This window comes from Notolabrus celidotus, chromosome 4 (genome assembly GCF_009762535.1).
Source record: "Notolabrus celidotus isolate fNotCel1 chromosome 4, fNotCel1.pri, whole genome shotgun sequence".
NCBI classification, from domain to species: Eukaryota; Metazoa; Chordata; class Actinopteri; order Labriformes; family Labridae; genus Notolabrus; species Notolabrus celidotus.
The window spans coordinates 19,972,540-19,989,901 of NC_048275.1; the positions used below are offsets into that span (position 1 = coordinate 19,972,540).

The 17,362-nt window shown below is 38.0% G+C and overlaps 1 protein-coding gene across 2 annotated transcripts in view; it reads right to left on the reverse strand.

Moving 5' to 3' along the window:
- kcnh1a (potassium voltage-gated channel, subfamily H (eag-related), member 1a) overlaps positions 1 to 17,362 on the reverse strand; it is a 46,206-nt gene that overhangs the window by 23,207 nt on the left and 5,637 nt on the right. Inside the window, exons 3-8 of one of the 2 annotated variants that reach the window (XM_034681067.1) lie at positions 16,434 to 16,557; positions 11,418 to 11,524; positions 10,913 to 11,041; positions 7,815 to 7,933; positions 7,002 to 7,394; positions 1,955 to 1,981 (exon numbers count right to left, since the gene is read on the reverse strand). In XM_034681067.1, coding sequence (XP_034536958.1) covers positions 1,955 to 1,981; positions 7,002 to 7,394; positions 7,815 to 7,933; positions 10,913 to 11,041; positions 11,418 to 11,524; positions 16,434 to 16,557 — 899 coding nt within the window. Of the gene's footprint in view, positions 1 to 1,954; positions 2,084 to 7,001; positions 7,395 to 7,814; positions 7,934 to 10,912; positions 11,042 to 11,417; positions 11,525 to 16,433; positions 16,558 to 17,362 lie in introns of both variants that reach the window. The other variant, XM_034681066.1, reaches the window with a different exon arrangement.

Consider the following 17,362-nt stretch of genomic DNA (forward strand, 5'->3'; position numbering starts at 1 on the left):
CTGAGTACGACTGCAGTGCTCGCTGTCACTTGATCTGATCTAGCTGCATGCCAGACACCTCAGCTTCTCTAAAATCACTTTACAGACCTGAGCTCCAACACAACGAAATTATCAGTGCAATACCGTTCTGCTGCAAACTCTACAAACACACAAGTTTAGGAGGACCTTTTAATTACTGAATATATATTTTAAGAGAGTTTACTTAACCCTCCTGTTATGGTCGTTTCTCTGGAACATCAATAATGTTCCTGGGTCAATTTGACCCGGGGCATATTCAATTATCCAAAAGTGTAAGAACCCCAAAAAATCCCAATACTTATTTTTTTAACCTAATTTTTGACTCCATTACTAACCATTTAAATCAAGATTTAGTCCACTGGTGTTCTTTAATTCTCACAGATCATGGTTCAATGAGGATAACTCACTTGTTTTTCATGAAAATTAATGTAAAAACTTTTTAAAAAATACATTGGAAAGCCCTAAATATAAATACAACAGTTTTTTATGACATATATTTTTGTTTATTTTATTTAAAAAAAAAATGTTATGAAGTGATATTGTTAAATTAACACGACACCTCTTCTGTCACATGCTACCCAGATTTTTATGCTGCATTTAGCTGGTTTGAAAGGAACATATTGCCTAAAATAGACTTTAAAAAGAGTCAATTTGACCAGCAACATACCAGGAGGGTTAAGAAAAAAAACAGTTTTGAAACAGGTTTCTTCAGTTTTCTGGTAAGAGCTAGATATGACTTGTTAGCTCCTGATGGTTGTGCTACATATGTAAAATGACAAGAGTCTAAAAATAACATATCTTTTTTAAAGGCCGACAGAGGTTTCCTTTTTCACTTTCTTGTAAAGAGTATTTTGATGTCTTGAGCTCAAAGAATGAAGCCAGAGCCAAGAGGAAATTAGCTTAGCCTAGCATTAAACAGTGAGAGGGGGAACAACAAAAGTTTAACAATATATCTTCCAGTACCTTTAAGCTTATTTTTGGATACATAAGTCTTCAATAGCTTAATTTAGACACAAACGAATAGTAAAAAAAAAACATCAATCCCTTGCTAGCTGTATCCTCTGGCTAAAAGTCTCCAGCTTTAAGCTACCTTGACCTGAATTTGAAATTGGGGATGTTGTGTTCATGTGTTTAAGTTGTTAAAGGTAACATTATGTTATTATTACAAGGGTAAAATAAGACATATGATAGCACTCTGTGCTTTGAGAGAGAAAAACACAAGAGCCAAGAGGCAGTTAGTTTAGCCTAGCATGAAACAGGGATAAACGACACTACCTTATGTTTGAAAAAAACTCTTCCACATCATCAGAGCTCAGCTTATTTCATGTATTTAATGTTGTGTCTACTCAATATTTTGAGCGTTGACCCTATGGTTAACCTTATATGCAAATTAAGAAACTCAGGGAGTAAGTCTGAAAAAGGTTTCTGCAGCTTTAAATTTGTACAGCATACTTTATTCTCACCCCCTCTGGTGAAGCATATTTTCAATGCCAGGATGACTTATTTTCAATTTTTAACTATCAAATTGCTGCTGTGTATTTGTCACAAATGACATGTATTGCTGACTAGAGGACTGAATCAGCTCTCATGCAGCTTTAATGATGCTGTTTATCATTTTCAAACTGCAGAGCACAATCAGATCAATGTCATCTCCAGGCATGAAAAGCTTCAGCAGGAGGAAAAAAAACAAGCATCACAAATCTTAACTTGCTCCCTATGACATTCACTTCATGCAATGATGCCTCTACTGTTGTGCTCTCATCCAGCACAACCGCTAAAATGTCGATGTAGGAGCACATTTCACAGGGGATGAGCAGGGCTTGCTGTCAGAGCTTTCATGGAGAGTTAATGTGGCATTTTTGTGTCATGTGACGGTGTGTCCACGAGTGAAACACTGGTAAAAACACAAAACTGTTCTAATCAAACTGAAGCCTACTTGAGTGACAGCTCGGTGGTTCCAATTCTTCCCATCACGTCCCATGCATGAATACAGGCAGAAGAGGAAGGTGGGGGGATGGGTGGGCCATGCAAACAGAATGGAGGGATGAAAAAGAAGAAATAAAAGCTTAAATGAGAGAGAAGATCAGATGTCAGCGATGAGTACATGTATAACCAATAAACAAGACAAATAAAAAACCTTATCTGTGATTGTAAAGCATGTAGTATGAGAAAAGCATGCAGTTCTGTGTCAGCTTTTTGCTCAGGCATACAGACAGCGACTAGTATTTGTTTGTTTGTTATTGTTGTTTTGGGTTACCAGTCATCAGACACTGAAATGACACAAACAGTGAAGTTAAATCAGTCTCGAGGTGATGTGTGACACTTTAAAATTGCCAAGAATAACTTTGACAGCCGCTCCTTCTTAATGATCTTTTTCCCTGTTTGGAAACCTGTTGGGGAAAACAGCCATCAAAGTTATTCATGTCAGTCGTTAAGGTCTGCAGCAACAGCAGAGATGTGTCAGTGCTGGGTTTAATAACACGGGCAATTGTTTACCCGCTCTCATTTACCCTCTCCATGGATTGCCTCACAGCAATCTGGAGCAAATTGGAGTCACTGAGATGTTGCAGACACGTGCTGGAAGATGATCCTGGAAGTGAATGGTCATAGTAGTAATGGATGTCAGTTTACAGTACATGATTCCACAACCCCATAGGCGAAATGTAGACTCCAACCTCACAGAAAATATGAAGCAAAATGAGGTTTAGAGCTGTAACCAACAACTGTGTTCACTACATTTCACAGAATTTAGAGTGGTATCTGGGCTTCATTTTGCTCATATGTGGTGTTTAAAATTGCAAAAATTCCAAGAAATAGAAGGCTCTTATTAAACATTTTAAAGGCACTGAGTTCACTTCTGGGGATTTCTAGGCTAAAATTGAAATATATTTTAATGTCTGATGCAAAACTATTATCAGCTGCCCTTAGCATTATAGGATAAATGAAAACGTATGTCTAAAAATAGTCATGAAATTTGCTTACATTAGAAAATACAGTGCAAAAATGCTTTATCCATTATAAAGAGATCTATCTCCTATTAACACCTAAGACCAAACAAGCAAATTTTCCTCCTGGACCTCCTGAAGTGTTGTTTTGTGTTTTTATCTTCCATGTCATATAATGCAGAAACTGTCAAAAACACTAAAAGAACATACAGTTTGAAGGGTGATATCATTTTAGTACAATTATGACTGCCACCATACTTTTCCCTATTTTTTATATTTCCCAATACCTAGAAAGTAGTGTCTAACCAGGTGGACACTTATCAAGCTCAGACACAAGGCCTGAAGAACACCACAATAATGGACTATTACTTGGTAGGTGCCATTTATTAAGCATGTTGGATATCCAATTCATTTTTGACCATATATCAGTTTTCCTCATCTACCTTTACTTTCAGCTCTTAAATAAAGGAATGTTGTGTTGCATCATTGGACATAGCATAAACACATTTATTTTCATTATTGAGTTATCTGCCCATTAACAAGTAGAGTGGTTGACCTTAGATAAGAGTTATGGAGCAGTATTTTTTAATGGGTGGTGGGTACCAGTAGATGAATGAGTCTGACAATGGTTTCACACTTTTCCACTAATCTACAGGTGGTGTTGACAAACCAAGACATGCAGCCATGCACCAGCAGAGAACAAGACTGCTAGAATAAAAACAACGGTATAAATAATGTAGAGGAAATAGGCATGGCAGGTTTTTATGAGGAGAGGAATCCATTCATTGCATTACTTAGTATTGATTAAAATACATAATGTGCTTGACTGAGATATACTTTGTTCACAGGTAAACCAAAGAGGGCAAATTTGATTGATATCAGAAAATAAACATCACAGTTTCCGTAAGCTCAAACTGACATATTTGACTATTATATTGTCCACTCAACGTTCTCCGTGCAAGACATTGAGTTTACTGGGAAACAAAACTATAAAAAGCACCTGTAACAAGAGAATGTTCCCATATGAAAATAAGCCTTAAAATAACAGATTTAAATAATGACTGATTCTGTTCAACATAATGAATGCATTTCCCAAAAGCAACAATGTGGCTCTTTTAATGGCTACAAACACTTAAACATCATTTTTATCTATGTATTCTTTTTACTGGGTAATGCAAAAAAGATCAAATAACACCATAGATATCCTAAAAATCCCAAAAGACTGTTGTTTATTCCTCCTGTTGACCCCTGACTCTTTGTGCCCCTGCTAGTTGAACTTGTCAGCATTCAGGCTGCTGAAGCAAAAGGGCCAAAATGCTTGACCTGCACATACAACTCAGTGCTCAAGCCCTCCAACAATCCTTCATATTCCCTTGTACTGTGTGTGCTGTCCGACAGCCCCTCAGAGCTCTCAGTGTGATGCACAACGCTGTTAAATGCAACCGCAGCATTTTACACCACCACGCTGTCGCAATAACACACACACACGTCATGAGATGTGACACATTTGAGCACACACTGGCTAACACAAACACACGCAAAGATGCATTATTATAATGAAACCTAGCAAGTGCAGGATCCTGAGGCTCCACATAATTTATGTGCGCAGGCGTGTTTGTGTGTGGTGTGTGTGTGTGTGTGTGTGTGTGTGTGTGTGTGTGTGTGTGTGTGTGAGAGTGTGTGTGTGTGTGTGTGTGTGTGTGTGTGTGTGTGTGTGTGTGTGTGTGTGTGTGTGTGTGTCCATATACTGTAAATAAAAATCTGGACCTGATACAGAAGCACCAAACCTTGGAGATTCAGATACAGCGTAGGATAAGTATCATCTGGCCTTCTTCTAAATAGATTTAACCAAACATACATAATATTTTGATAAGTAAGCACTTTCAGAGTTGTTCTCCCTTCAATGATAAAATAAAGGTGGGAAATGAGTGAACTAAAAATAAACATTTCCCCACGGAGATTTAAATAAAGAGAAAGCTTGAAAATCCTTCAAAAACACCACAAAGTCTAATTTATTCACATTTGTAAGTAGACTATAAAACTCAGAGCTGACTGAAAATGCACGTTTGGAAATGCATGACGCCTTGGTTTTAATCACAGCAGGTTTTCCCATGATTCAGTGCTTTTGTCAGCTGTCATAAGGTGTTAATGGTTTTAAGGCATCAGTGACAAAGCAGAGGGCTGCAGAGTGCCTCAGTTTAATAATGTAACACTCCTTCCCCCAATTAAAATGTGCCAATTATCTCGAGATCCTGTGATAGCTCTCCAGCAAACACTGCCTCATTATGGCTCAACGTTTATGAATTCGCAAACAAGCATATTATTATGCTGCTTCGTCTGACTCGTTTTTTCACTGTCACTATTACAAAAAAATACAACTAAAGCACAGAATGTGATATAGGGTGGTTATAAAATGGGTTGATAGCCTGAGTAGGTCTGCAATAAGCTGCCAAACTCCTTAGAATGGATCAGAATGGGATTATAAGATTTTCAGTATAGATTGCTGATTGATTTTCTTTCAGTTGACTTACCCATTAATTGACAGTATTTACACATTAGCCCTTTTCCTCTAAAATCACACTTTGGTTAGAAGCTTAAATGTTGTTGTACTTTGTTCCTGGTAGTAATTAGAATAAATGTATCACAAATGATCAAATCACTGCTTCTAGGCTGACCAAAAGGATAATGTAAAGTGCTGATCTGGAGTGATATCATTCCACCTTTCAAGTTATTCCTAGAGGTGCAAATGTCTTTCTAACACAGCATTATACTGTAACTTAAGGTTAACAAAAGGTAAGATGAGAAACGGTTTGAAGTAGTAGTTAGCCGTTTTCTGAAAACAAGGAATGTGTTATCAAACATCTTATGACCCTCCGGATTTTCATTAACAAGTGAAGAGTTCATTTGCAAAAACAGAAAGCTATAGATTCCTAATAAAGTTACATTTTCAAGATATCTCTGATTAATAAAGTAATTTTGACTTAGTCAAAGCCACCCAACCTCAGTTGATTGATCATACCAAAAGCTAGTGTTAGAAAAAATATGTTTTTGAATTTTTTTTTGAATTTTTCAAAAGTGAGTTAACTGTTTTTGCAAATGAACTCTTAAATTGTCTTTTAAGTGGCTGATTAATCAGTACTTAAACACAGCTCTCTTTACCTACCCTATTACTTATAACCCCATAACAACAGCAATTGATTCTGAGAGAGGGGATGCCAGGGACAACCACAGCCCACAAGTCATATCAAATCAATCCAGCACATTTATATAGTTCATGCTTTCACCTCTTCCTGTTGACAATGTGGCAAAAACGTTAGTTTCTGATAGTATCTGTAAACAACATGAAGGATATTTTTAATATTACTCTCAGTTTATTTGAAGAGTAGAAAACGTTAGATTGGTGGTGAACGGCTGACCAGTCATAAGCAGAGAAAAGAAGATACAGGGACAACAGCGCAGAAATTAGCAAGGGATGGTAAAACGCTCAAGGAGTGGAGTGAAAGAGACGTCGACCAAATTAAAGAAAATGTACACAAAGCAACTACAAACTGCATCACAGTTTGGGCTTTGGCAGTGTGACTGGACTGATGCAGTGAGAAGAAAATGCCAACAGAAGAGTTACAGGGAAGAGAACTTTACACAGGTGCTGCTTCATACAGAATGTTAAGCATCCCAATAGAAAAACACTACCAGCACGTAGGTTGATAACAATACCATTGCATCGGAAGCGCTAACAACTTTTAAATCTGAGGAAAATTTTTTTAGCTGCATAAAAAATCATTTAAAAAACAAATCCTCTTTAGATTAATACTTAGTGCCGACATGATTGTTTCTTTATTTGGTAGCCAGGTAATAAGCAATATAATGTAGAGTGAGAAGCTGGTTGTGCGAAATAGAATCCCTTAAGGGACCCTGAATGATGATGGTTGTCAGATACCTTTTTACTACTTACAACTTGTAACACAGTACAATACTGAAAATTTTAGCTCTTACAGTAAGTGTGAATTCAGTTTTTATTTCACAAAGAAGAGCGCTTACCTCATCAACGTTCTCGAAGGCATTGATGACATCATATGGCAGGCAGGACAGCAGGTCAATCACAAACCACGTCTTCAGGTAGTTCATCCGAATCAGTTTAGGATCTGAGATGACTTCACCGGCAGGTCCCACAAATGTGGTATGGAAGTTTAAAACTATATCCACCAAAAATATGACATCCACGATGCTGTCCACCACCAGCCACGTCACGTTGTTCTGCTTGGTCTTGAAGGAGACGTTGTAGGGAACCATGATGGCTGTGTAGAAGGTGAGGATGAGGATGACCCAGTCCCATGTGGTCTTGAAGAGGCAGTAGTGGAGGATGATGTGAGGAGGGGTTTTGGGGGTCTCTTGCTTGTACTGAGGTAGGATATCTGAGCCCAGCTGCAGTACCTGCCAAAAAAGAAAGACATAAATAAATACAAAGAGCAGGAGGTCGAAAATCAGCCCCTACAGGATTCCACAGCCTTGTGGGGGGATTGATGCAACTTGCAACCGCCCGAATTCACAGCAGATATTTCAGAAGTTCAAAGTCAGATGTGATATTTTGAGGGCTTTTTACCTGGGGCACATAAATATCAAAAAGAGAGAAAAAATAGAAAGATATTCACAAGAAGACAACGAGTGTGCACTTTATCGTCATAGATTTTCTTCAGTAAGTCTCAGAAAAACAATTTAGTTTAAGGTTGGATGAGAAAGCTCCTTGAACAGGAACAATCACTCTGGAGTCCTTGTCAGAACAGCACAGTTGTCTGCTTCACTGCAAAAAATAAGAGATAAAATGAGTCTCTTGCATGCAGCTCTGCTTCATACCTCAGCCAAGCGGGAGTGCTTGTGGACGTTCTCTCCTTTGTGCACTGTGGGCTGCAGCTGTTGTAAGACTCCTCTGCTGCTTGTTAGAGCTCGAGTCAGCCGTGCAAACTTTCCCCAACCTGAGGATTAGAAAACAGTCAGTAAGCCAAACTTCTACGACATGATTTTAAAAAATGTTTTCTGATACTGGATTTTTCCTGGGGCAACAGCATGTTCTTGGAGACGTGGGAGTTGTGAAAAGATTCACTGGATCAGGCTCTGAAAAATCTTTTTCTATGGTGTTGAACAATTTCTAAGCACTTGATAACTGAGCTTATCAAACCTTAATTATTGCTGGGGCATGCTGAGCAACAAGGGCTTCAAAAGAGCACTCAAAAAGCCTTAGGTCTGTGCTCTGATAAACTGTTTTTTGTAGCTCTTACATTACAGTAGGTACTCCAGCAGCACCAGAGGAACCTTGAGTCATGTTAATGTTTGTTGATGGGTATGAGCACAGTATGTGGATGCAGAGATAGCAATGTCTGACTGTGTAACATCATAATGGTAGCATTGGTAGTATGTTCAGCAGATATGGCCTAAAAGGCCTCATTCAAATGTACATATACTAAAGTCAAATTTGTATGTTTCCTTTGGACTCTCTTTTTGCACTAAACCCTCAAGAAGCATTTTTTTCACCGTTCGATTGTTGCATTACTAAACTATCCACTGACCAGTTTCAATCACTTTAAGATTTATCTTGGCATCATCATTGGCGGAGCAGTTTGAGCGCATCCCATGTGCTGAGGGTGCAGACCTCGTCACAGCAGAAGCTGGGCAAGTCAAGGCAAGCTGGCTTCCCAGACACCCCCTGCATGTCATTCCTCACTCTCTAATACCCACTTTCCTTTCTCTCTTCAGCTGTCCTAGTTAAAAAAGGAAAATTACTAAAAATAGATAAATAAAAGAATAAAAGCTGTTAAGAATAAGCAGTTACTCTCAGGTAATATCCAGAATTGTTTTGTCTGCAAACGCCAACTGATGCTGAAAGCCCACATCCTATTTCAGAGAGAGCAAGTCAAATACACAATATTCACACAGCAGCCATTTTCCACTGATGTCGCATCCAAGGTAGAAAGTCCAAGAGATCTCAAAATGTTTTACTGCTGAAGGTTCTCGAGTTCATAGAAAATCAGAAAAATTGCTATTACTTTGTTGCTTCTGAATAGGGTTGAAAAATTCCAGGAATTTTCTAAGTTGGAAGTTTTCCATGGGAAATTTAACGGAGATTTATGGGAATAAACCAGGAATTTACTAAATTGAAGGTTGGCTCTTAATAGGGAACTTAAATATAGTTGGGGTAAATATATTTTAGCATAATCCTGACTAAAACAACCAGATTCCATGCAAGTACAGTTGAATATATATGCTATTCCTCAATCACATGCACATAGCACACTGCTTACTGCAGGGCTATTGAGACCACGCCCCTACATGCACTTTTTATTTGCATGTTGAAAAGGACTTTTTTGAGGGGGAGAGGGGCTCTTTTCATTTTTGATGTGACTTTGTTGGGATTGCATTTTTGTTAATTTTTGAATGGTTTGGGGGGGATGAGTAATATTTAACTCAACATTCATATTTTGGTCTTCAATGAACAAATTGATTGTTCAATACAATATTTAACACTTGATAAAGCTCTACTTACAAATAAATCTGTTTTAATTGTATTATTTTGGATGGATGTCTGCTTATAACAAAACAAATATTTATGCCTGGATATGATACCTTTCCATTAAATTCCCAGTTAATTCCCATAAATTCCCATAATTTCCAATTTGGAATATTTCCAAAATTCCTCAGCTTAACTTCCCATGGAAATTTAATGGAAACATTCAAGAAATTTACCGGAAATGTTCCACCCCTTCGCAGCCCTACTTCTGAATCAGCCGCAGCAAATACAATCAATGGTTAAAACCATGAGGGTATCAGTGCCTAGGACACGAGTGCTACCTTAAGCTAAGCTTCCATCAAGTTCTACTGTTCGCTAACAATACCATTAGCGAGAAGTGAATGCATTTTTACTGTCATCTGATACTATCAAATGTAACATGAGCTAGGAAGTCTTTTAAAGCTCCTGTGGGGAATTTTTCTCAAAAAACAAATCTCATCCTGCTTTCTTTTAAAAGTGAAATGCATGATTGAGCAATAATCTTTTCTATGTAAAATGTAAAACAAAGCTCTAGTGTAATGTTCTGTTAATTACTTCTAGTGACGCTGACCCCAGTATGGCAGTTTCAGACATTAAAAATAACTATACAGAAATAATACATCTTCTCGTTGATGGTTTTATTTGCTATTTAAGTCATAAAGAGGCAAGAGTATAAATTTCAGTCTGTTTCATAATCAGCTGAAAAACCTCACATGAGCTTTCATGCTAAAGTTACCTGTTGCCTATGTTTAAAAATAGTTAATCAAATATTTCAATATTAAAAGTAATATTTTTTTACAGTTGCTTAACTCTTTGATTAAATGAGTCATGCAATGAATGCTAAAGATGTGTCAGATTTAATACATTTATTCAGATTGTAAACACAGAAAATAATAGCATTTGGGCTTCTCATCCTGACTGTGATAGGGACCATGTAACTTATGTATCATCAGATTTACTGATGCAACAACCTTCAGCAGAGTGCTACCTCTTCAAGCTGTAACCTGAACTAGACTCTCAATTTCATAATTCCACTCCCTGCTTTTGTTGCTACTGCTTATCTGTACTTGAACTAATCTGTGTCCTTTTTGTGCTGTCTGCAACACTCATACAGTCTAGTGAATCTTTTTCTGTGTGTGGTGCATAATTGTCTGAGCAGGCACTTGCCAGAGCAGATGCACAATGTACTGAGTCCAACTGCGTCCTTAAGCAGACTAATCTTACCTCTGCTTCATTTTATAACCTCTCACTCATCACTTATCTGCCACATCATGTAAAAACAGTTTATGTAGGCTGACATGTGTTTTTCCTTTTATGCCCTCTAAAATGGTATTAACTATTGTGCAAAGTTTCAGTAAAGCATGCCTTTTTGTTACAAGAAGGTTCACAGACTTAACTTGATTACTCTGACCTTTGGAGGAATCGTCTTCAATGGGCTGTTTAAAGGCCGTGATGTCACTAAATGTGCAGAGAAACAGGACCACTTTCTCTTGTTCATTTCGTATAGGAGCAATCTTCACAAAAAACCAAACCGGCGTCCCTGAAAGTGAAAAAAAAACCAATAACACATTTCATTTTTGCTGCATCATCCTATTCATTTTAGAGGGGGTGACAAGTATGAACAGAAATCTTGATCACAGAGTGTGAATTGAATTATTGTTGACTTCCTGTAACACCTGAAAGCAGAGGACAGTTACACATGCAAGTGGAAATACATGGCACTACACACTGTATTTTCCTGGGATGGCTTCTCTGGCCCGGTTCGCAACCAATTAGCACATTTCTTCTGAGGCAGAAATTTTCTGGGCTGCCTTTGAACTCAGCTGTACGTTATAGCCTCTGAATACATTTGCATTTCAAGAGAGTAGAACTTTACATTTCTCTTTTTTCTCTCACATATGGTGCTGAACACTTACTGTTCTTCTTGTACATAAGGATTTCAAACGAATTCATCTCATAATTCTCGAAGGTAAGCCGCACTTTTTCCGTCATGTCCTTGTCTGTGAGCTCCCCATACATGAAACTGGAAAACAGAGAGGGATAAACAATGTGAATATTTAATAGGCAGAGGCACATGCATGCTCATTCTTGAGATAAAACAGTTCTGAGGAAGTTCTGAATTTGTTAATATCTTAATATTGTGGTAGCTCATGCTGTTTGTCTATTGCTTTTACAGCCCTTCTTACATTTTTCCAATCTCATTTGCTCAATTTAGCAGCCTATTATCTGCAAAAATGAAGAAAGGAATTACAATTATCAGGAGTTGAACCTAAACTACGCAGACCAGTTACTGATGGCTACTAAGAGACCTCCAGAGGGGTTTGTTGCAGACTTAGGCGGTATTAAATATAGAGTAGAAGCAGATTAAAGCTCATTGAAATGTATCCTGAGAGCATAAAAAAGATAAATGCAGCCTGGTGTCTAATTGGCCAAATGCAAAGTACCTCACAAAAAACAAATTAAACCTGAGGACGGGTCAAACATCCATGAGCACATTTAACCGTGCCGCAGAGACATTCATCTCACTTTGCTAGTTAATGCCACCCTCACTGGCAGCCTGTTCAGGCATGATCTAAATATAACTCAGATTTTGTTATGAAATACAAAGGGAAAGCTAAATTTAATGAAACTACGCTCTGATGCTGTGGAGACTTTTCAGACCAGAGCTTGATGTGGTATCACCAAGGACTGCCCTCACTCCCTCCTTCTCTGAGCCGCGAGGAATGTGTCTCTCTTCAAAGAAAACAATTCATCAAATGATATCTCATCATGCGTGAAAAATTCCCACAGGTTTGTCCCCGTATGTTTACAGGATTCAGTATGGAAATAACACATATACATAATTAAAGAGACAAAGAAGACAGTAAGAGCAGTTTAGATGTGAATAACATCTTTGATCTACATGCCTCTAAAGGAGAAGACGCTCAGATATTAGACATTTACACTCTGGGGAAATGAGTATACATTTTATGTTTGAGTCATCCTCAAACACATCAAACATTCTCACTCTATGAATGATTTATGGGCTCCTAAAATGTTTTTCTTGACATAAAAGAAAAATGTCAGAACAAATGATTAAAGGTATGGATGAGTGTTTGAAGAACAATGAAAGATTGAGCGTCTCGTCCAAAAATAATCACCATAACCAAACTAGCCTCTGCCATTGTTTATACAATGATATACTCTTAAATATAAACGATGAAACATTAAAACTGAGGAGCAGACATAGAAAAAGTTTGATTAACGCAATAAATAGCAGGAGGGAGAAGCTGAAAGTGTAGCAAACTTGTTACAAACTAGACTAAGGCCTGGATCAGATTAAACAACACTGGCTTGTCTGTTAAACTAGTAGCTGTGTTAAGTAAGGTGATTTCAGAGTTATACATTTAGCCTAGGGATGCACCGATCCGATCCTGGTATCGGATATCGGCCAGTTTGGACTCAAAAAGTTAGATCAGATATCGGTGACAAGGGGCTGATATAAAGTCCATATCGCAGATCTATTAATCTCAGTTCTATGTTCTCCTGTGTTTACAACAGCCATGTGCGTCTCTTACGTCATCAGTGCCATGATCTGTGCATTTTTGCCCAGCAGAGCATGATGGAGGATAACTACAGAGGCTCCGCGGTTTAGCTGCATGTCACGCTTCTTTTGCTAACAACTCCGCCGGAAACTTGCAACATGTGCAGTGCTAATGTTTCCACAGATGGCAGTCACGCTGAAAAATATAAAGGAAGCCCAGCTGTAGCCTACTGCAAAGAAGCAAGAAACCGGATTGGTTCAATATCAGTATCCGCAGATACCAAAGCCCAGGTATCGGTATCGGCATCGGCATCGGTATCTGGACCTAAAAAGTAGGATCAGTGCAGCCCTGATTTTGCCAAGATTAAAAAAATACCAGTAGTCCTCATAACTAGTAATCTTTAAAGACCTGCATGATGTCATCAGGAAGGAGGAGCCAATGTCACACTTTGAGCTCAAGAATAGTCAAACCAGAAATCAGTCTTCTGTTTCTAGATATTCACCATCAACTACTGACACTGCAGAACTGCTCCCTGTTCAACACAACTTCTGATTACATTTCATTTTTTTAATGTACTGTACTGAGAGCATGTACACCCAAATCAGTAATATAATGCAAAAAATAATTTTAAACCCTCTTCATTAAAGGACCCGCAGGGATAAACCAGTTTTGTTTTGATGCCAAAAAGTATAAAATGGCATTTCAGAAACTGTCTTCCTGTCATTACATCAGCCTACGTCTTCTAGGTGAACCTATTATCAGGTGGTAGTCTTATCCTGGCATTACTACCACACCAGAGGCTGTGTGCAGGCTTGAAGCTAAGTGTGACAGGTGATAAAATCAGATCGGCTGGTTTTGGTCATCAATCAATCTCTTGGACTATTATCAAATTGACACAATTTGTCCTCTTTTGACAACGAATATTTGTACCAAGTCAATATATTCCAGTTATTTAGCATAAAAACCTCATATTGAGCTTTTATCATTAACACTTTTTTATTTTCACAATTACTTTGTCATGCTCTGATTTATGTAATATTACCATATTCTGATTCATTATCTCTGTCTTTGGATATGTTTAATGCTGCTTCCACTTTCACAGTTCTTTCAAGACAAGACAACAAAAGGCTTAGCTCCCTGTATAGCTTTCATTCACAGTTATTATGAAATTTACACGAGTATTTAAATATTCATAGAGATATCAAAAGCAGTCCGAAGATTCTAGGTCTGTTTCCCTTCTCCATTAAAACTCTTTAATTAAATCCATTTAGCCCCCTAAAAATAAACCTGAAGCAAATCGTCCCACACTCTGTTCAATATTTGCATTGGCAAGTGTTCTGAAGCTTATGCTTGGGGACCCAAGGGTACAAATCAGTAATAGCCGCAGTGCTGGCTGTGACAAACACCATCTCCCACAACAGACGAAATCTCCCACGGCTTCCAAATCTGGCAGCACCAACTGTTTCCATGTCATCCTATTAATATTGTGGTTACAGACATGCTGATTACGGGTAATAAAAGCACAAGTCTAGAAGCCGTTCATTGGAATAAGAATACTTCTCATTTAAAGAGGTCCTTTTGTCGTTTTATGTGAGTAGTTATGATGACAGCACCTCGGGCAAACTGTCTAAAGTTTCACTGTTGCAGTCAGTGATGTGGAGGCAGTTTCAGCTGTTACAACCTGATTACATCACAGATTTATGTCAAAGTTATCTGCTAAAATAACTGTCTTGAATTATGGAAAAGTGATATTCACATTCTCTTAAACATATGAGTATAATATGAATATAACCTGGACTGCTTAGCTGCCAATCTGTAGGGAATAAGTCACCTCAGGGCTCCTCACTGTTAAGGTTTAGTATAAAGAAAGGCCCTGAGAACGACAAAACTGAGATCCTTGTTCTCTCAATATTAACTGTAAGCCTAGCAACACAGCAGAGGAGCCTCACCTGTATCCACACTTTGATCATTAAGGTCACTGCCCAGAGCTAATAACTCCATATGATGTGTGAAATGAATCAAAAGACTGATGGTTCCCTGTGGCTCTGCTTTGTAGCCACGCTTGCAGCATGGATCAGATGGCAATGATGATGATGAGTTGGTTGGACCTGAAAACCTCACAGCAATGAGATGAATTGTGATAAATTTTAGTAATTTGGGGCAATGAAGGGGGAGTGACTATTTTCTACATTACTTTCTTTATGCCCTGATTAAGCTAACAGTCCATAAAAGTACAAAAAAGACTAATATGGACACAGGCTACAACTTGAAGCATGTTCAAAACTGTGTTCATCTGCATATGATAACATTTACCTCCTAAAGATGGTCTCCATCTCCTACTTAAAATCAAGGGTGCTCTGCTTGGTGATCAGAGGAGTTGATACAAATACAAACAGATTAATAGAAATTAAAAACATCTATTGGGTTACTCCAACTATTTTGTTTACCCTTTACCCTAATTTAGTCCTGAGGTTCTGGCTCACTGCAAATCTAAAATCCTAACAGGGGTATTTGTCTTATATCTAGTCGAAAACATCTAATTAGACTTAATATAAGCCACAAATAAGGCCTCAATTGCTTGGAGTAAAATATCTGCCATTGCAACAAGCATGATGTACTATGTTAAGTGTTCTGAAAAGTAGTTTATTCCGTTTATTCTTATAAGAGTGATCAATATAACCGTCCATGACTATCTGAAGCAAGAGAAACCTTGAAAAACAAACATCCTCTCTTCTACGACTGCAGCAACAGGATGATTTATTTGCTTTGCTTGCCAAAGTAAAGCTCATCAAGATTAACATTTTAGCAGTAACACAATCTCTCAATGCCACTGGCTATATCTGTTAATGCTATATATTGATATTATAAGAAATCGACGGCAAGGCAGCGCCCCAGAAGTGACGCCAAAATATTTAAAGCTCCCTTAAGTGACTGGCTGCAGTGAAGGCCTTCAAGCCCACCTCCTCCAGATGGGACATGGGTCAAACTAGAAGATGTATATACCTGTCAAAGTGTTAATTACCGAGAAGTTACACTTGAATTATTTATTTGATAGTAAAAAGCGACCTTATGATCAGTAGCCAAATTCCGCTCCTGCAGCATTCTTTACCCGATTGGCAGAATAGAGGAGGAGCAGCAAGAGTAAACAAACACAAACATATGAGTCATTGAACTCTCCATAACCACATGTCCACTTCAAATCAACACAAGTATTTAACATACAGGTAAAATGTCAGATATCCCATAGGTTGCTACAGTCTACAGCAGAACCGATTCTTGTGTTGGTCTGAAGCAGTCACTCATGGCTAATAGAGGTGAATGTGAGTTTATGTATGAAACAAACGGCTCACCTCTTTCCTCTGTAATCCTAACCAGTCTTTGCTAACACACACTGGTGCTAATGCCTACCTGCAGGTGCTGCTTTTCTGCATCACTTCAGCTCTGTGATAACCCGACAACTTGCAGAAACCATCATTGCTGTAGACGATGGGCCAGTCCACAATCTGAGCATTTCCCAGGACAAAGTTGGTATCTGATTGGAAGTAAAAGGCAAAGAAAAGGGGCACATGACTTGATGGGTTGAAGTGTTTCCCTTAAAAGACAATGCATAAACATAAAAAGAAGAGTATTTGTTGGGAAAAGGTTTACTGTTATTATATATATTATATCAATGTCAAAGTCAAGTTTAGTGGAGCTGCAATTAAGAAATAATTGGGAAGACATAACAGCTATTGGGATAATGGAAGCACACAACTACAAAGCAGATGTTGGGGAAAAGTGTATTTGAAATAACATTGTAAGTTTCTATCCTTAAACATCTGCATAATCATTGAGCGTGTATTATTCTGCTTTCATTATGTTTTGGACAAGAACTGTGATCACACTAACTCTTCATGGTTTAAACTTCAAGAAATTATTTTCAAAATGTAGGATTAGAGAACGTATTATTGTTGGCCAGTTTTGAGTAGGTCAGTTTAATATCAGGGAGCGATTAGTGACTTAATAAATAGTTTTATGATGGATGTTATACTTTCCCCATGGCAACACAACCTGAGAGCCCCATTAAGTAGTTAGTTTCTTTTTTTAAAACAATGATCCTGTTTAAAAATGTGCCTTTGTCTTCTAATGCTTCCCCTGCCATTAAAATAATAAAGTAACACTGCCTTTAGGAGTTCAGACACTTGAAATATTTTCATCACTGTCCATGATGGTCCACAGTCCATTACCCACTCCTAGCAGGGTGGATGTAAGCATAACACAGAATCTTTTCTTATGTTAAAAACACATTTTGTGTTTTATTCCTATTTACTGCTCAAGTAAAGTAATTAACAGGCCAA